Source organism: Gadus macrocephalus, chromosome 5 (assembly GCF_031168955.1).
Source record: "Gadus macrocephalus chromosome 5, ASM3116895v1".
Taxonomy (NCBI): domain Eukaryota; kingdom Metazoa; phylum Chordata; class Actinopteri; order Gadiformes; family Gadidae; genus Gadus; species Gadus macrocephalus.
Genome location: NC_082386.1, coordinates 20,025,635 through 20,045,762, shown reverse-complemented (window position 1 = coordinate 20,045,762; position 20,128 = coordinate 20,025,635). Strand labels below are relative to the sequence as shown.

Sequence of the window (20,128 nt, the reverse complement as noted above, 5' to 3'; positions counted from 1 at the left end):
AAAAAGGAAGAGATTATTTGAATGGGATTCCCCTCTACATGCTCTGACCCTGCAGGTGTTCTGCTTCATTACCCGGGAGCAATTAGCCAACAGTTGCATTAAGCACAGGCCCATGTTTATCACTCAATTGTTAGTATTTGCAACCTTTTAATGTTTACACTTCCAGATAGAACACACATACATTATTTATGTTCATTTTATTTCATCGCAAAATTGTACCAATGAAGGGAGTACTCAGCCGAAGAAATATCTTAGAGGGGGTACACTGGTATAAACCGTTCTAGAACCACTGCAATAAACTTAGTTAGTTACTAACATACACTTTGTATGAAAGCATCAGAGCCTTCAGGACCAGACATCAAGCTCCCACGATGTAATGGGATTAGATTTGAAGTGAAAAGTAAAACGGATGTCATTAAGCTGTTCGATAACTCTGGGGCAATACTTTTAAATGTGCGCTGTCCCTCTGAAGATAAACAACATCATTGAAGATGACGTGTGAAGCATATGAAGTATGAGTCTGAATTGAGTCTTGATGTCATGTGACCAGTGGCCGTTTCTTTGGTCTGAGAATATAAACACACCATCATGCTGCATGCATCACATTCTTTATTGATTCATTGCTGTTAGCTGATATTTCAAATGAATAAAAATAAAATTTATTTATTGATATTTACAAACATCAAACAAAACAGTAAATAACAGCAATGGGTATTCACCGATCTTCACTCGGTGAACACCTAATAATCATCTTCATATTTTTCCTGTACCACAGACAATAAGCTTCAAGGTGAACCCTACTTTGATTTTCAAATAAGCAACATCTACAGTAAGCATGTGTTGGCTCATCGAAGCGTAGAGATCGAAGGACAAACCCCTCGGACCCACCCAAAGGAAAATCACTAGAGCACCCACCACTTGGTCTGTATTTGCAGTATATTCAATACTGTGAACTATATTTCTTATCAACTGTGAACTACATTTGCACTATGTACATATCTAATAATAATATTCAATATCCAATGTATATATTCAAACTTCTTGTATTTCAATGTCTTTCAGCGCCTTCTGCTGTATGGGAACATTGCACATGCTATACAGTACCTTATTTTTAATTATATTTAACTGTATTAGTTTAACTAAATTCTGCTCTTTGTACAGATTTTTTTTGTAGTTTAGTTTATTTATCTACTTTGTTTAAAGTATATTTTGTGTGAAGGGATCTTGCAAATTAAGAATTTCATTGCCCGGTGCAAACTATGTTTCCATTCTGTATATGACGATAAACATCTTGTATCTTGTATCTTAAAGTTTAACGTGCATAATCTATTTCATACATTCATGTTGTCTCCAGCCAGCACAGCTCAAATCGTTTTCTACTCTGGTCCCAACGTCCCAGTAGAGTCACTGGTGGACAGAACCTGGACACCGGCCCGGACCTCTTTGACCTCATGGACGGAGAGACCTCCTTTCCACTCCAACAGAGCAGAACACAGTTTCTTAACTTTCCTACAGCAGTGTGACAGAGAGAGAGAGAGAGAGAGACAGAATATTATAATCCTACCTTCAACAGTATACTGCAAATACACAAACATTTGTCTAACTTTGTATTTTACACAAAGATAAAGAGAGAAAAGAAGAAAGAGATTAACAGAAAGGATAAAGGAGATACAGAGAGATGAAGAGAGATGAAGAGAGAGATTAAGAGAGAGAGAGAGACGAAAGAGAGATGTAGAGAGGGATGAAGAGAGAGCAATGAAGAGAGATGGAGATGTTCTGAGAGATGAAGAGACACAGAGACACATAGATGAAGAGAGAGGAAGAGAGAGATGCAGAGAAAGAGATGAAGAGACACATAGATGGAGAGCGAGATGAAGAGACACAGAGAGAGGGAGAGATGGAGATGGAAACTCACTCCGACTGGCAGAGCTGCATCATCCCTGAGAGGGTGATCTTCACTGAGTCCACGTCCTGGCTCTGGATCAGCTCCTCCACCTTCAGGAGCACATGGTTCTGTTGTCTGACAGCAGGGTGCTGTCACACACACACACACACACACACACACACACACACACACACACACACACACACACACACACACACACACACACACACACACACACACACACACACACACACACACTGTAAGTAATGTGGTAGATTAAGCAGTAAGAAACATTGAGTGTGAAGTACTGTGCTGTACTCGGGCCCTCACCAGGTCTGAGAAGGTCTTATGAAGATGTTGTGCGTCCAGAGTCACTTTCTGACCCACGTCAGGACCCCACCGCTTCTCCAGCTCCTTCTTCTTGGTGTCGACCAGCTGGTACAGGTACAAGGCACACACCCGCTCATAGGCCAGGTCAAGAGCCTCCTGAGAGAGCGAGCGAGAGCGAGAGAGCGAGAGAGCGAGCGAGCGAGCGAGAGAGAGAGAGACAGCTGTTCATAAAACAGCTTACTCAGCAACTAACAGAAGGTTGTAGAAAGTCTCCCTCTACCTTCTGGACGTCTGGACAACAGTCTTCAGCACTGAACATCTCCTTCATCTCCGTCAGCAGAAAATCCTCCTCTCTGCTCTTGAAATGGCTTTTCAGGCGTTCCTGAGGGAATCCACAACCACAGGTTTTATAAACTGGTTATTGTCTTCTCACCACCAGACTTGTTATAACAACCATAGATGCATTACTGGAGCATCACTCATGTATTCTAGAAAGTCCTGGTCAGCACGGTATTAGTTGAGAACGTAAGCTGCTGGCTAACAACACACAACAGCGGTAGCGGTTCTTCTCTGCACCTTGATGATCTTAACGAGAGCCTCTCCCATGGACGTCCTGGCGGCGGTCTCCAATGCCCTCAGTGCGCGCAGGGTCTCCTCCGCTGGGAGGTCCCTGGTTCCTCCATCAGTGGAGGGTTGGATGTAGCTCCTGCAGAACAAGGGCCTATTATTGACATACTGTGACACTTTCTAATTCCTACTATATATATTTTAGATGTATATTGTATCTATTATACTGTAGATACAAAACATGCGTACAATACAATACCAGACATGCTCACATGCTTCAGACATGCTAACATCAGACATGCTTAAGCGGAACACATATCAGAAATGGGCTGGAAAGCTCAAGGTTTGATCCCTCGAGCTTTGAGCAGAAAGCTCTAGCATGTAGCATGTAGCATGTAGCATGTAGCATGAGGCATGAGGCATGGGCCTTTACTCACGCAAGGCCGTGGAGCGTGTTGAGTGTCTTGAGGCAGGTCTCCACGGTCATCTTGGGAGATTTGTCGTATCTTTTCAGAAGTTCCTGTTTGGCCGTTGTGAACCTACAGCCAGAAGGAGGACTCATTTAGGCCCCTTGACAGCCGAAGAACCTGACTGCAAACAATTTAACAACGAGCATCATGCAAAGCCACAACGGTACCATGGAAACACCAATCGTCAGGAAGAAAAGGACGACATACCTCTCTAGAAACTCCTGGAGTTTGAGGTAGCAGACCTGCCGGGTGAACTCCTGCACATTCTCACTGATTGACTCCGCTCTGACAATCGGTCCTTCAATGCACTTCAGGAAAAAATATATTTTGTATGTTTCTCCACACGTGTGTACATATTGACGTTATTCCAATGTGCAGAACTGTACTGTGTCCGCAGTACCTCAATGACGTCTGTGTGTAGTTCCCAGGACCTCCAAAACTCTGATTTCTGGCGCTTAATGATGACATCCAGGGACATCTTGACATCCTCCTGCAGTCAAGCAAGACACAATGAATCGAGGCCCGCCTATCCTCTGTCAGTTTGTTAGTTACAACAGAGGGTTTCCCAAACAGGTGAAGAGGCTAACCCAGTATGGGTGTTCTAGTTCCTGCAGCATGCCTTCCTACCTCCAGTGTGGTCCGGAGGATTTTGTGGACGCAAATGACCGTCTCAGAGTACAGGTGCATGTCCACGGGACTCCTCTGTTGGTTCTCACTGAAGTCCGGGTCTCCCAGGAACCCCCGACTGTGAAGGCACAACCAGGGTGTTAAGGTCCACAGATACAGGTTCTATCTAGAGCTACAGGTCCAACTTCAAGGTTCTATCTAGAGCTACAGGTCCAACTACAAGGTTCTATCTAGAGCTAAAGGTCCAACTACAAGGTTCTATCTACATGTCTCTCTCTCTGTCTGTCTGTCTGTCTGTCTGTCTGTCTGTCTGTCTGTCTGTCTGTCTGTCTGTCTGTCTGTCTGTCTGTCTGTCTGTCTGTCTGTCTGTGTTTACTTGTGTAGTTTGTATGTCGTGTGCCTTTGTGTAGTACGTGTGTGCGTGTGTGTGTTTGTGCAGACAACCTTAAGTAAGTGTTGCAGAGCCACTCCAGGAGCACAAAGGCCTGCTGTGACGCCGAGATCCTCGGTAGGAGGGCGTGCACGAGGTCCATCGCGAGGCGGTGGTACGACGGCACCAGACCGGCCAGGTTCTTGAACTCCTTGCGCAGAGGGTTCAGCCGCTGCAGCTCGTTGTGCACGGCCCGCCTCACGACGTTCAGGTGTTCCCTCAGCAGCTCCGGGGTTAACACACCGTCGCCCCCTGGCGGCGGCGAGGGGAAGTGCTTCACCGCTGACCGCTTGATGAGGTCTTCGGCGCGGGCAGAGGCGTCCTGTTCCACTTGCAGACACTCGCCCAGTGTTTCTAGGTCCAGATGTTCCAGAGCGCGGGATGGGCCGTCAACCTGGGTCTCCTCTTCAATGCTCCGTCCGCTTGAAGTGTCGTCATCATGGGCGGTATCTGTGAACGGAGAGGAAAAGTGTCACTTGTGAGGCTGTGTTCACACTTCTGGAGACCCCACCCTTCCACCTCTGGACTCCCGAGACACGATGCATTGTGCTTTGATACTTCCATGTCCCGGTTCACATGTGGGTGACAAGGGGGCAGTGAAGGACTTCCATCCACAAATGTACACAAAACGACAAGCAAATCCAAGGTCGAGCCATCTCCATTGAAGATATTCTGGAAGAGTAACGTAGGCCCAAGGATGTGATGGAGGTGGTGATTAAATCAGCGTCGACCGGCACATGGGGCTGAGCGGGGATGCAGATCTTCGAGGATCTTTGAGAACAGATCTGCCATCTAATCTCTCGCTTGGGAAGGTTCCTCACATTGAAATCTCCCGGAAGTACTTTAGTGGAAGCAGAAAATGCAGTATGCCAAAAATACCAGTGCCGTGTTCCAATACCCGTACTGTCCGCACTTACTAGCCAAAATGTTAGTACACAGTACGTTCCAATTCAGATCCGGCGAAAAGAAGTATACTTCAAGGACCCGGATGCCGTACTCAAAACGGGCTAATCGTGAAGTGTGGATCGAAGGACACTCCCCGTACTCAACGGCAGCCAGTCGGTGCATTTTCCACATAGCCTGCATTAATAGAGTCATTTTGTAGTTTTTATAGTTTTTATAGCTGCTTGGCGTAAAGAGTTCACCGTTCAAAGCGGGATGTTTATTGCGGGGGAGGAGCCACGGCGGCAGTCGTGATCGTCATTTCCGGTTAGTGCACCACGGAGTACTCGATTTGGAACAGCACTCACATCTGAAAAAATAACGTAGTAGATAGTGCGGATAGTATATTTCCTTTAAGTATACTCATGGAAGTACGGGTATTGTCTCACGGAAATACGTGACACTGTCACGTTATTTAATCTATTGAAACGTGATCAGGGACACGTAGGCCTATTTTCTAAATTTTGTATTTCAATTGGAAGTAGGCTATTTGTCGTGTCACTAAGCATGACTTCCAATAAGGTTCTGTCCGGGAGCGTTCTCCCTAATGTCCCTTATGGAGCTCCGTACAGATGTAATTGTCTTAGAACACTCCCATTCAGAATGCATTGGTTTACATTTCGTTCTGTGTAACACGCAAAAAGTTTGACTGCTCTGGAACACGCTTCAATAGATTAACGTTCGTGCGCAGGAGCACGCAATCGTGTGATACCGGGTTGCAACCACACACACACACACACACACACACACACACACACACACACACACACACACACACACACACACACACACACACACACACAACCTCTTGCAGGCAGACTCAGAATCTTGAGCCCATTTATTAGGGAACAGGTGTTATCGGGATTCCATCACTGCATTCCCAGAATCCTGCATTGTGAAAGTCTTCCCTTTTTTTTTTAAATGTACAATGGCATTTTATTCTACATACAAAACAACCATAGTATTTTTCAGGAGTCCACGACCACCCTGCCCGTTTTGACACACAAAAGTAATTTGACACTTCTGGGATGAGCCAATGATTCATCTGTTTGGAAGGTTTTGTTGGAGACAAACAAAGAATCTTCAGGCAACAGATATGACAGCTGTGACTGCTCTCTCTCTCCTTCGTCTGCTGGGTCCTCTGTGTTTGCCTACCTGCTACAGGTAGCCAGTGGGCGGGGCTGAGAGGCTTGTCAGCTGATGAGGTGCACCTGTGCAGGTCTGCCACGCAGGCTGTAGCCAGTCTCTCTCTCTTTCCACAGAGGCAGGTGGGCTTGGGTTCTGTTTAGGGTGGTTCCTTAAGGTTTTGGACCTTTGGATTGGTTCCATGTTTTGTTTTATGTTAACACTATTCAACATCCCCACAGCACACTTTCCACTGCCCATATACATAGGCTAGTCGAAAGAATTGTGTGTTTGGTCAGTAGTTCAGTTGGTTGGTCACATATGTTGGTTTGCTGTTCAGGTTTGGTTTGTTGCATTTTGTTTGGGTATTTCCAACATGATAAAGATGGTTTGTTGTTCCCAGTATTTGTTTTGTCTGTCTGGGTAAGTTTCCTCCGTTCTGGCTCGGTCGGTCCTTGTGATTTTGGTACTGGTTTTCTGTCCAAACCATATAATCGCACATTTTCTAATCTTCCATACACTACACTAATCCCTTTACAGATTTCATGATACTTACTTTATTCTAATAAATAACTTTATCCCTTATCATGTGTGGATCCCGATCTTTGCTCTGACCCGAGCCTCGTCTTAATGCAGCCAAGGAGATGGAAGAGCATTATGAATAATTATTAGATGATTGTGTTGTACAATGAAAGACAGTAAAGATTCAATATGAATGGCAAAATAAGGATGGGATTTTATTTGAACAATAAAATATGTGTTGGGCAAATTATAGAGAGGCTGAGATTATAGATTTCATATTCAAAATTTAAGAAATATATTTAAGAAATATAGGCCTACTCAAAGCCCAAATCATTGATATCATACCCTATCCAATAATAAAGAAATTTGAATTTGAATGGTAACAATTCCGTTAAATCCTCGTTCTCGTTTTGAACGTCTCACTCATGGCCAATCAGTGTGTTCTTTCTGATTAGCTCTTAATTGAGATCACCTGTCACGCACCCCTTTATTAAAGGTGAACACAATGGGTTTGGTTTACTTTTCGCATCGGCCTGTGTCAATCAAGGTTGAGTTTACTGAGGGTTGAAAGTTTTCGATCTAGATTGCAGATCACTATTGTCACTTTATACAAACTGAAAGTATGCGTTGTTGCGTGTTTGTTTTTGTGGGCATTTGACTGAACAGCCCAGACAAATATTGCTACCAACATGGCACTTCGAAACAGACCACCGCAGTGAGTAAAAGTTATTTTCCTTTATTAAATGTTGACGTTTTTGGGCTGTCTCCTCAGACACAAGCCATCAGTATCCCTGCTCTTTGCACCTTGACATGCATGTCGCCGCTGTTTGTTAAACTAGCTTTGCTGATTTGTATCTTGTGATGTGTGTGTGTGTGTTTTTCTTAACAGGTGTTAGATGACTGACAAGATCTATGGGGGGGCCCCCTTTGGGCCCCCCCATACCAACTTAGTCTTCAAAGGAATCTAGTGCCATGGGACTCCAGTGTCTTCAAAACATCCTCGGAATACATGTGTATGAATGGTCCACCGAAGGGTTGATCTGGAAGCCACCACGGTCCACGCAGTAATCTGCTGCGTGGGCCGTAGTGGCTTCCAGAGCCATCTTTTGGTCTTGGTCAGGATTTTTTACAGTTGCCCTTCAATGTAGCAGGCTACGGGTTTCTGAAGAAGCCTGCTTTACGTAGCATTGGAGTACAAATATTGTGCAAAATGCTCATGTAATTGCACTAGCACTAGTAACCTGTAGATTAGCTTAGTTTAACGTCATTCCGTGCTGTCTGTCAAATGTGTGGCTTACTTTAAGTCCACAAGGCCCTCTGGTAAACCACGTTGGAACACCCCTGGACAAGGTGATTAGTCACTGGGTGTGTGCTAAAGATGTAAGTTTTTTCTTTTCAAAACGCCTCCTCAAGCGTTTTATTAGCAGTTTATGTTGGGTGGGCAGCTGAAAGGAGTCGTACTGAAACAAACGTCTCCTTGCTATGGACCTATTTTGAAGTGCACGGCTCCATTAACTTCAGAATTAAATCAAATTCCGAATTAACTTCCAAAGTCTGAGATTTGTCCTTTTACTTAACATGAATGGCGTTGAACACGGATATATAACACACATATCATTGAAATAGCTGTAACAGGCACGGACGTATTGATTACCTGAATGATTATGGGAGACCTACGTAATTTTCATAATATTGTTAATTGTCTAATATTAACATTTCAGTTGCGTTGGTAGGTATTTCATTTTCATTTGCTTGTTTAGCTATGTATGACAGGGTTATGGTTAGCTATGTATGACGGTTGACAATGTTGGTGTATTACAATTCATTATTTGGGTAGGCTACTCCAACTTCGTTGCTGGTCGTTATGTAAACATTTACTTTTATATAAATTATTGATTGCATTTTTCGTAAATAGTTAGTTGGAAGGAATCTGTTTCTTAAGCAATAACATTGAACTGAATTTTTTAGGCCTACATACGTTTACTATGTTACTATGGTATTATATGGAGCAATCTTACATATTTATGAAGTTTCCAGATCAATAAAGTTCTATCTCTTTTTATTTGAACTGCCTGTATGTCCTCTTGATTATAGTATTACAGTGTGTACCTTGGTTATCAGCTATCATAGAATGGTGTCCAAATGGCTGCATGTGTAAGAAATAGGATTTGAACCAAGTGTTACAATAAAAAAAGCAATGAAATTGCTGATAAATTAGCTAAAAGATACTAACCTAATTAGAAGAATTTAACCTTAAGTATATCTTTTTTTTATTTTTATTCATTTCTTTTGTTAGTTAGTTTTATTTTGTTTCGTTAGTTTGGTTTTTTCTTTGAATTTATTTTTATGATTTAAAGTATCATTTGCCAACGTCCTTGTCACAAACTCCTGTGTAGTAGTCCAGTAGGTGGCGGTATATGGGGAAAAACTATGATCCTCAACTAAACTAGAAGAAGATCTCTGCATCCGGTACGTCACGGACTAGGGCTGTTTCCCAATGTCAAGGAAGCATGCTCAACGGCCGCCCTTTTAAGGACGCTACGTCATAGAACGCCGACAAGCACTGTTCCAATGTTGAGGACACTCGAAAGCCGCGCCATTTTTGCGTCCTTTGTTTTTGAGAATTCCGAGATTTTTCAAGGATGCATCGCTGCATCCTAGACGAGCCAAAACTACCCACAATCCTCTGCGTTCACTGGGCGGGTTCTTGAAAATGGCAGAGCAGTAGGCCTACACGTTCAAACGAAGTGAAGTTATATTAGTTTTCAGAAATATTTTGTGCCGTATTGCTTTTTATAGATTCATCATGTTAATGCAAATAATCAAGCCTAAAGACCTGTGCCACTTTTCAAACGTTTTTGCAACTTAATGATACGTTGCTATATTTTGCATGGACGTAGCTGGTGTTAAACACCACTGTCACCAACGTAAATTTACTCGCTCACAAGATTACATTATTTATGTATAGGCCTACCTATTTATTTTTGTGTTGAATAATTTTTTTTAGGGTCAGCCCAGCAAACGGAGGCTTTTGTGCGCCTTAGGGTGGCGCACAAACATTTGTTTACCGGTGGAAGGGATAGTGCCACTATCCAATGTTGTAAAATTAATGCACAACCGATCATTTGCAATGTTTGTAATTTTTAATGAACGTATATAATTGTATTTTATATGATATACGTATGTGTTCAAAGCACTGGTAGATTGTAGGCATATATGAATGAATGAATCAGATCAGTTAAATAATATATCCAAATAAATACACGTTTATCATCTCTTTCTTTGTCTTTTTCCCCCTGCATAATAGTAATCAACCGTACTGTAAATGTGATGCATGAATTAAGTTCTCAGTCAATTTCACTTAGTTTTATAAAAATTGAATGGATTTTCCTTTTAATAAAGACAATTCGATCAACCACAACAAAGCTTTTGTGACTTCCCCAAAGAGGCTCCATGCGAAGGAGACATGACCGCATTCATAACAGACAAAAGTCAAATAAATATCGATCAGCTTGATTGCTGCCATGTTTTATTCATAAGCGCACATGTGTTTACAAGCGGACACGCAGTATTAAAAAGCGGAAGCGGAAGCGATTCCACACTACCAAGTCGTTCCCAAAGTCCGACGTTACAAACGCTAGGAAGCACTCGAGCTAGCACTCCAGTCTCATCTCCATAGGACGCGACTAGCAAGGACGCGTCCTAGCAAGGCTGCAGCCTTCACTTTGGGAAACAGCCTAGGTCACGTGTCTTGTCCCCATAACGCGGAAGCAAATCGCTCCTGTATGTTACCAGAGATGTTACCCATGATGTTACCCTGCGCCACTGAGCAGTTTTGTATAGGAATGAATGGGCGGCCATTTTCCAGTCTGTGGTCCATCCTTTATTATGTCCATGCCACTTCACCGCTTTTTCCAAGGGGAGGATAAAAGCATCGAAAGAGGTGAAAACCATTATAAGTCGGGGCACGTGCAGAGTTTCAGTTATGCCGATGGGAAGATTGTCGGACCTATGAGATCGAAAAATATGAATGGGTGTCAATGGAGAGAAAATAATTATTTTCTGGTCCCGGTCTTTATATGCCCTGGATTACACATATGTTGTTTGTGGATTTAAAGGATAATTTTTCATGCAAAGAGTTCGACCGTTTATTGTGCAATTGTTCAGATAAAGGCTGTAGAGAAAACACAACGAGAAAGACTACACGGCTCGTATGTGACGTCACGCTACCTGCGACTGGCGTGGAGAAGACCGACAATCTTCCCATCGGCATAACTGAAACTCTGCACGTGCCCCGACTTATAATGGTTTTCACCTCTTTCGATGCTTTTATCCTCCCCTTGGAAAAAGCGGTGAAGTGGGGCAGAGAGATCGCCATCTCTGTGCCGAGTTCCAAGGGCGGGTGTGGTGACGTATATCATATGCGTCGAGAGCAGCGAAGAGCTGTAGTTCACAAAGCGGCCTCACATAAAACCTAAAATTATCAAACTTCTTCACGAACATTTTTAGTTTTCTTTGCATGAAAAATTATCATTTAAATCCACAAACAACATATGTGTAATCCAGGGCATATAAAGACTGGGACCAGAAAATAATTATTTTCTCTCCATTGACACCCATTCATATTTTTCGATCTCATAGGTCCCATGAGCCCTACCGGAAGGGGCGTGACTTCGCCACTCCATAGGAACACGGCACAGGATGTTGTACTACGTAATGCCGTCCCAGAAGTCCTTGCGGCAGGAACATTAAAAGCGACGTATCGATCGGCCGTTCAAAAAACAAACGATTGACCTGACCGACCGTTATTTTCATACAATCAGACTACCAGGGATTTAATTAGTGCACCCTTTTTATTGGCTTTTATTTGGCTTTTTTTTTTAAAATCGTTTTAATTGTTGATATGCATTTACTGTTTTATATCCTGGCCCACATAGTGTTATATCTCACTCTATTTTATTATTTTATAGGCCTATATGTTATTCTCGCTCACGTTAGGTTTCTTCCTCTTCTCATCTTACATGGTAGTGTTCGAGTTTATTTGCATGTAGGGCAGAGAAGTGTCCCTCCAGACTTCCATCGTGGAGACGCGTTTTAATGCAAGGTGTGATCAGCGCCACAAACACATAGGAGAGCCGGCTGATAACACTTTTCAGTTTAACTTCTTTTTCAAAGATGACGTTACAAATAATTTCATCATGTGATCAACAACTCACACGTGTATTCTCTTAGTTACAAGTGTACGTAAGTTGACATGTTTCAAATTTCACATAATTTCTCGTGATATAAATAGGTCGAAAAATATTTTTGTCCTGTTCGTAATTGTCAAGATGCACATTTCGATTAAGACTCACCTTTCTTCTTTTATACCAGTTGGACGACTACATTTTCATTAAATTTACTATTTCCCTGTCCTAAGTCATATTTAGGGATACATAGTTGAACATCCTGTTATTTATTTTAAACAAACTGGTGACGTGCGGGACGTTTGAAACGAGTGTTTCAATCGTCCTGACAGCGACTTCTGGCACTTAAACCTTTTTTGCCTCTTAACTTCAAAACTCTGACATTGCACACTTTAGGACAGGTTTAAGTACTAATTCATCTCTTGTATTTTTGTATTTTGTTGTGGTGCCGTACGGATGTTAATCTCTTTAGATCGGAGTTGTATGTGGGACACTTTCTATTTTATATGTGTCCGTGTTGCTTCACACCCACTGCAATCCTGAAGATAAAGATAATCTTCCCCTGGAAAAACGGTATGGACTCTTATCTGATCTACTCTGTGTCACTTAAATTCCCGAGCCTGCTTGGGCTGACAGAGACGATCCAGAGACAGGGAAGTCGGCCACATCAGACGAACGATAAGGAAAAGTGCGCTATATAATATAAATCACATAATATCATATAGGTAAGCAATAACCTTACCTATAGACGCAGAGGCGTTTCTTGTTTTCCTCGATGACTCCATCGTAGTTGAATTCTCTTGAATTCTCTTTATGTTGGGTGTTGAGGTCCGAAGTCCAAGTGTGGCGGTGAGGTGGCTATACCTGCGGTGTTTATAGCAGTGAGGTGCGCTCCCTGCCGTGATTGGAGCGCATTAATGCCGAGGGATTTCCCGAGTCCTAACTTTCGTTTTCCTTGCGTAGTTGGCGTGCTGCGTCCTGATTGGTGCGCGCTTCAAAGACCAGGTTGTTTCAGTAAACACTTGTTGCGCCAAGTCATACTCTACCCAATCAAACTCAATCAAAGTCGATCATGGCATTGTTATTCTAGTAAGGTTGACGCCGATCAACAAAGATCAACATCCCGTGACCTCAGTAGGCTACCTGAGTGCGTGGGGGCTTCCCCCAGCACTCAGGTACAGGTACTCAATTGCTTTCCCTCCCGTCCCGTGGTGACCTGGCTGCACTCTGAAAGTCCCCGTGGTCCTCATTACAGGACGCAACACCTCTACACCTGAGCCCGTAACCGCGGTACACGTGGTAAACAGAATGTACATTACGTCCCTAGGGGCGCCAAGTCAAGCATGAAAAACTAAATATTTTACTATTTTAAAAATGACAACAGTTACAAAATAGAAAGAATTTAGAAATTAACTATTGAATACTAAGACAAAAACGAATACACACATGTCGTCCAAAGAACATCATTTGAATGACTTCATCAGAATATGACATCACAATAGGGATTTCCCTTAAATACTCCTCCCTCTGAATAAATACATTTTTTGCATTATTTGAGGTTTATAGAGCGCAACAGTACGTTTACATGCAGTTTAATCAGATTAAAGCCGTAGTTCGACTATGCTCCTCCGTTCCTCGTTTTCTGACGGCGACAAAAACACGATTACCTTCTACTTGTTGGTTCTGTTTGTCTTGTTTTTGTCCCTATTTTAACAATAAGCGTCTACTTATGCATTAGCACTTTGTATTTATTGTATTTATTACATTGCTATTTTATCCTGTGTCCTTCCACTGCTGCTGGGCTGTTCTGCAACAAACAAATTTCTCCTACGGGGGATTAATAAAGTTGTATCTTATCTTATCTTATCTTACTTCCGGCTCGCGGCTCAAATATTTTATTCGAGATGTCACTTAAAAGCACTACACTACCCACAATCCTAAGGTGTAACACACGCCTTTGATTGGTGGAGCTCGCTGTTACCATGGAAACTTCTACTGTGCCCGTGAAAATCAAGTCGTCGATAACTCGGTCGATTACCACAGGAACCATGATTTCCCTTAGATTAATGGAGAGAGTTGTTGTTAGAGCTGTAGAGGAAATGAGCTCCAAGTGTTGAAAAATATGTTGATATCGAATATATGATGAAAAATAAAAGTAAACATGTATGATATAGCACTAGCAGTGCTATTTAGTAATTTGGGTAGCATAAAATCTAGGAATACATAATTGAATGAATACGTAACTGGAATTGATCGTAGCTGAAAGGAGACATGAATTCACATGTTTTAAAACTCACACTCGCGACCACACTCTTTGGGAATAGAGGAACCGGCATTGATGGACGTGCGAATGAAGGAACCATGTCGCTGACAACACTATATATACTATATGAAACACTATACACACACACACACACACACACACACACACACACACACACACACACACACACACACACACACACACACACACACACACACACACACACACACACACACACACACACACAGACTATTACACAACTTGTATTAACAATATAAACAATATGATGATGATAAAGGTTATAAGATGTAAGAAACGTGCTAATCTATTGGGTTGTGACCATTGCGAAAAAGTTTGCAATGGTTTATGGGATGAGTAGTTCCTTCACCCTTTCAAAAAATTGTAGGCCTATACCTTTGATTCTTCTTCCATTTTCCCCAAAAAATTCTCCGCAACAAATATTTTTTGGATATGACTACTTTGACGAATGATGGGCTTGGTTCCAGGCTTCCAACTCTTTATATTACAATTTAACTTAAAGTCAATGGAGAAAATTTATGGGAAATTTACTTCCGGAAACTGAAGTATTTTCATGTGAGAGTGCTTTGTGTGAGAGTGGATCGGGTCTTAGGGATAAATGAGTATAAACCCACAATGCTGCATGCATCGCATACTTTATTGATTGATATGAACTATTTACAATCATCAAATAAATGAAACCATAAATAAAAATAGAACAGAATACATCAGAATGCATCATGGGAGTTTTTGTTGGCGATACTGTACCTGTACTGTACTGTAACTACCTTACTGTACCGACAGAGTACTATACCTGTACTGTAACTACCTTACTGTCCCGACAGATTATACTGTACCAGTACTGTACTGTAACTGTACCTTACTGTCCCGACAGAGTACTATACCTTTACTGTACTGTAACTGTACCTTACTGTACCGCCAGAGATATATTGCTTGACCTTCTTCTGACAAATGTACTTATTGGAGGTCGCTTTGGATAAAAGTGTCTGCTAAATGCCCCAAATGTAAATGTAAATAATATTTTGAGAGTATTTAGAGAGTAGTCAAGAGAGTTTTGCAGTTTTGCAATTCCTAAATAAAACTGGAATATCAGTGAGAGAGAGAGAGAGAGAGAGAGAGAGAGAGAGAGAGAGAGAGAGAGAGAGAGAGAGAGAGAGAGAGAGAGAGAGAGAGAGAGAGAGTTAAATGGTCATAATTTTTTTAATTTTTTAACTTTTTTACTTTTAATACTTTATTTCCTACATTGTATCTTGTTTAACTTTCTGAACTCTGGCAATGTAAAGTAATATATTCCATGACAACGAAGCCTGTTCAACTTTGAGAAAGGAGAGTGCGAACGAGATGAGAAGAGATAGAAAGTGTTAGATTTCAGCGTATTTCTAAACTGTTTGTATAGACTCTGCGTTGAGTTTTTTTCATCGTAGTAGTTATTCTTGAAGTGGAAATCAAAGCAAATTGACAAGTTGGATAAGAGGGTTGAATAGATGGTTTATTCCTTAGATGTATTACAGTGAGATACAGACTGAGGTTGAATAATCTACAGTGTAGGGGTTGAGGAGCAGTTTCGAGACGTGTTCCTTGGCTGTCGATCCCTCTTCTCACCGAACCAAAGGGTTGGGAAGAGTATTTATAATAAAGAAACATGCTAACATGTGAACAGAAGCACTCTCAGCCTTGATAAGGTATATGGCCCTGGCTATGTCCCAGGGGACCAGGTTGGTTCATCCTTGTTGAGACATAACAAATGGCGGAATGTTGGAAATAACACCTTGTACCAGTGTGAGAGGCACTGGCCTGTTTCTAGACTGATCTAGACTGATCATTTTAAACGTAGTTTAAAGATCACCCTTAAAATGAGAATTCAGTGTATCTACTGGTAAACAATTAACAATTAACAAAAAAAAGAAAAAAAGGAAGCATAAAAGGCAATAGACAACTAAATACACATCATACACAAGTAAACCAGGTGTAGGCTACTATAATAAAAAAAATAAACTCATTAGGTTACTCATGATTTTGTGGATTACATTATTTGTGGATTACATTATGGCGGTCAAATGAACAATTCCCCCCTGTAAAAAGATGGCACAACATCACAAACAATACCGGTAACATCATGGCTCAGTTGGTCTTGAGTAGCAGATACAACAGAGTTCTTTTCCATGTGATGGCCACTGCAGGTGTGATGGGGATGGGGATGAAGGTTCGTAGCAGGGCGTCAGGACGAACGCTGAGACACAGTTCAGTTCAAGAACAGACAGCCGCCTGCTATCACAAGGACTCAACTCGTGTCCGTGCCTCGTGGATGTCCAGGTACGATGAAACATGTAACAAACAAAAAGTGCAGAATCAGTCATGGGGAGGCATTGTCACAGCCTCCAACAGTAATAATAATTAACTATGGTTGATAATTGTCTTAATGATTTGATATCGATACACATTTACAGGTTTACTATGTCATTGTAGCTTGTCTTAATGATTCAATAAAAAATTATCAGATGCTTGATTCGAAAATGGTTATATCAGTAATCAGTAATCAGACATGATTCTCAATAAAACTTGTGTAAATGAATGAATGAGCGAACCTTTGTTCAAAAATAAAACAAAACAATCATCAATGTTCTAAAACTGAGCAGTTGTGTCAAGAGGAAACCAACATTGAATTCTCGCTTGGATAGGCGGTGACAAAGCCCTAGCATCTTTCAAAAACGAACCTCCCGTGAAAATAAAGGAATGAAAATAACAAACCCTCCCTACTCTTCAACTCGTATCAGTTAGTTTGCGTGCCAAATCTAGCGAGTGTCATTCCAAGTCGATGCATCGACTTATTGGAAGTGGCTTGCATGTATCCACTTTGACTTCTTAGCTACATGAACAGCGGATCGAGTAACTAATCGAATTGGGTATGGCCCCTCATATTTGGCCTCTAATGCTATTCGTTGTGGTTTGGGGATCATAACCCGTTGCCCTGGCACTAACGAGTAACCTCCCTCTGGGGGCTCGGCCCAAGCTTCCAAGACCTGGTTTGATGTCACCTGGAGAGTCTCGGAGAGTTGGATGCAGTAGTTCATCAGAGCGTCCGATGTCAGATGGACGTCTGCGTTGCGCAAGTCAGTCTAGCCTGGGTAACTGATGCATCGGCCAAACACGACCTCGTAGGGGGGACAGTCCAACGTCTTTGTTGTATGTGGCGCTCAAACTGCACAAGGCGATGGACATCGTGTCCATGGAGGGCATCCATCCCTAGAAGGGCTTCCTGGATATCGTCTTCTGTCCTGTATTGTTATCTCCGCTGGTCCAACAGCAAAGTTGATGGGATTTGTTTGTGAAAGCTGGAGGCAGTGCCCTCCAGCGCTGCGGGCCATCTTCTTTGTTTTTGACCTGGGCAGTTTGAGAGATTTCAAAAGTCGTAGTGGGATTGTTGTAAATTCGGCACCAGTGTCCATCAGCAAATCAATTTCAAATTGGTGTTCAATTAAGGCAGTTACGTAGAAGCTGTTTTTGTCAAGTCGAATGGCAGCGGCGATGGCACGAAGAGAGGGGGCTTCTAGTCAGGTTCTATTGTTGTTCTCCGGCACCGTATCGCACGGGCGGCTGAGTTCTTCCACACTCTTCGCCCGTAACTTCCTCAGTAGTTCCCTCTTTTTGTCTGAGAGGTTTTCTTCCCGTACGTTTTCGTTGGCTTTGCATTCTCTTTGCCAGTGTCCAATTTGTCCGCAATTGTGGCATGGTCGAGGTTCTCTCGGCCTGTCGGACTGGGGGAATCGTTCTCTGTCCCAGTTGGACTTGGGGAATCGTTCTCTGTCCCAGTTGGACTTGGGGAATCGTTCTCTGTCCCAGTTGGACTTGGGGAATCGTTCTCTGTCACGGCGCATCTTTCTGGGGGCTTTACATTCTCTTATCCAGTGTCCAATTTCTCCGCAATTGTGGCATGGTCGAGGTTCTCTCGGCCTGTCGGACTGGGGGACCCTTTCTCTGTCCCAGTTGGACTTGGGGAATCGTTCTCTGTCCCTGGCTATTTCCTTCTTCTCATGAGACAGGCATCGGATCCTGACTTCTTCATCTCGCTCCACCGTTTCACAGACTTCCTTGATGGTTGCCATTGTGCAGCCCCCGCTGTCCCAGTTTGAAAGCCTCGCATTCACTCCCTTTCGGATCTCCGGCAGTACCTGCTGGAGGTACATGGTCTTCAAAGGCAAGTCCTGAGACTGGTCGATGGTGTCCACATCATATTCGGTTTGGCCTGAGTGCAGCAAATAACATTTGAAGAAGCGCTCGTTGAACTTGTCCAGGTCTTCGTCAGGTTTCTGCAAACAACAAGTGATTCTCGTCCAGTTGACTTGTGCCCTGGAGTGTTTTTTGATCCACGCCTTTATGGCCTCCCATCCCTTTTCTGGTCTCATGCCGTCTTCTCCCATGGCCTCTTCCACATCATATCGAATCTGGGTTCGCTCAGTGCTTTTCAGGTGTTTGAACAATATAGCGAGGCCATCGTAGGGGTGGAGTTCGTGCAGAAGCATCAGCTGTTTCAATGTCACCCATGGCTGTAGGCCTGCTCTCCTTGGGTGGTCGATTTTCTTGCTCCATCTTTCGATGTCCTTCGGGCTGGAGGGTTCATAGAGGACTGGGCATCCGTCCACGCTACCTATCTTCTTAAAGGGCCTGAGGTTAAATATTTCGTCTGCCTCATCGACCTTCTGCATACAGGCAAAGCTCACAGCCCTCTTGTGGGCGGACCTGCGGAGAAGCTCTCTCTCTCTGTCTTCTCCATAAATCTCCTCTCCCTCATCGGCGATCTTGACGTGCGGTGTGGCTGCGCCTCCCATCGCGCTGCAGTGTGGTTGGTTGGATGGTTGGTGGTTGTTGACATCAAATCCTCCATTGAGTGACTCATTCTTAGTCACTGCTCCAGACCTCTCCGCGGGGGGTTGTTGTACCGGGGGGTGCGGATGGGTAAATTGTTGTGGGCACTGGGTCGCATCATAATTAGCATAGTCAGGTGGGGCAGATGGATTTCCCTTCCGTGGCACGTGGGGAGTACTGCAGATGACCGCGTACTCGCCTTTAAAGCTGTTGATGTCTGATAGAATTCTGTGTCTTGCCCCCTGTAAACCACCAGATGGCGTAGATTGTTGCATCGGGAAGATGTATTCCCCATCTTGGCCACACGATGGCAGTGTGGGGTACATGCGACCATAGGCTCCCAAGGTTCCTCCCCCTGTGCCTTGGTCCCTCCCCTCTGAGGGCCCTGAGTCGAGGGGGTGGGCCACTTTCACTCCTTGTCTGACCAGCGCCGTGTGTAGGTCTGTGAACTCTGACAACTCACTCTGCTCCTTGTTCAGTGCCGCTTCATCCTTTAACAAACGAATTTCGTCGGCAAGCAGTTTGATTTGCTCTCCTTTTCTTTTCAGAGCATCCTCATAGTGAGCAGTTGTCTTCTCCAATTCATCTCTCTTTTTGTTGCTGACATGCTTAATAAAGTAGTGCTTACACTGAGACAATAGTAACAACCCGATTGGTTCATTTCGTCTAGTCTTCTTGATCCAGTCTTTGAAAACCATCCAGATCGATTCCTTTGGCCAGCGTTTAGTTTGGGGGTCGATCGTTATCGCATGTGTTACGCAAAGTTTTTCTTCGGTTCCTTGCAAATCGTGTATGTCGTTGAAGAATCAAGACAGAGTCTCGCTTACTGAATAAATGTCCAAATCTCTTACTTCCAATTCAAAAGAATCTTGTTCAATT

General features: G+C 43.1%; 1 protein-coding gene across 1 annotated transcript; it reads right to left on the bottom strand.

The window, feature by feature from the left end:
* Nucleotides 1–591: 591 nt before the first annotated feature.
* LOC132457299 (exocyst complex component 3-like protein 4) lies at nt 592–13,347 on the bottom strand. The gene is made up of 11 exons (XM_060051535.1): nt 12,827–13,347; nt 4,324–4,759; nt 3,880–3,997; nt 3,653–3,742; nt 3,460–3,560; nt 3,220–3,321; nt 2,792–2,921; nt 2,496–2,597; nt 2,216–2,371; nt 1,916–2,034; nt 592–1,509 (listed from the first exon to the last, which is right to left on the bottom strand). Exons 1-11 carry the CDS (start codon nt 12,867–12,869, stop codon nt 1,377–1,379), a joined length of 1,530 nt encoding a protein of 509 aa, XP_059907518.1. The 5' UTR covers nt 12,870–13,347; the 3' UTR covers nt 592–1,376.
* Between the last annotated feature and the right edge of the window lie 6,781 nt (nt 13,348–20,128).

What these genes read in the sequence shown, in the direction of transcription:
- LOC132457299 (XM_060051535.1), bottom strand. Translation starts at nt 12,869, where the DNA reads ATGGAGTCATCGAGGAAAACAAGAAACGCCTCTGCGTCTATAG. An exon ending in CTCTCGTTAAGATCATCAAG is followed by an intron (nt 2,598 to 2,791) that starts GTGCAGAGAAGA and finishes GGATTCCCTCAG; the next exon opens with GAACGCCTGAAAAGCCATTT. An exon ending in ATGCAGCTCTGCCAGTCGGA is followed by an intron (nt 1,510 to 1,915) that starts GTGAGTTTCCAT and finishes ACACTGCTGTAG; the next exon opens with GAAAGTTAAGAAACTGTGTT.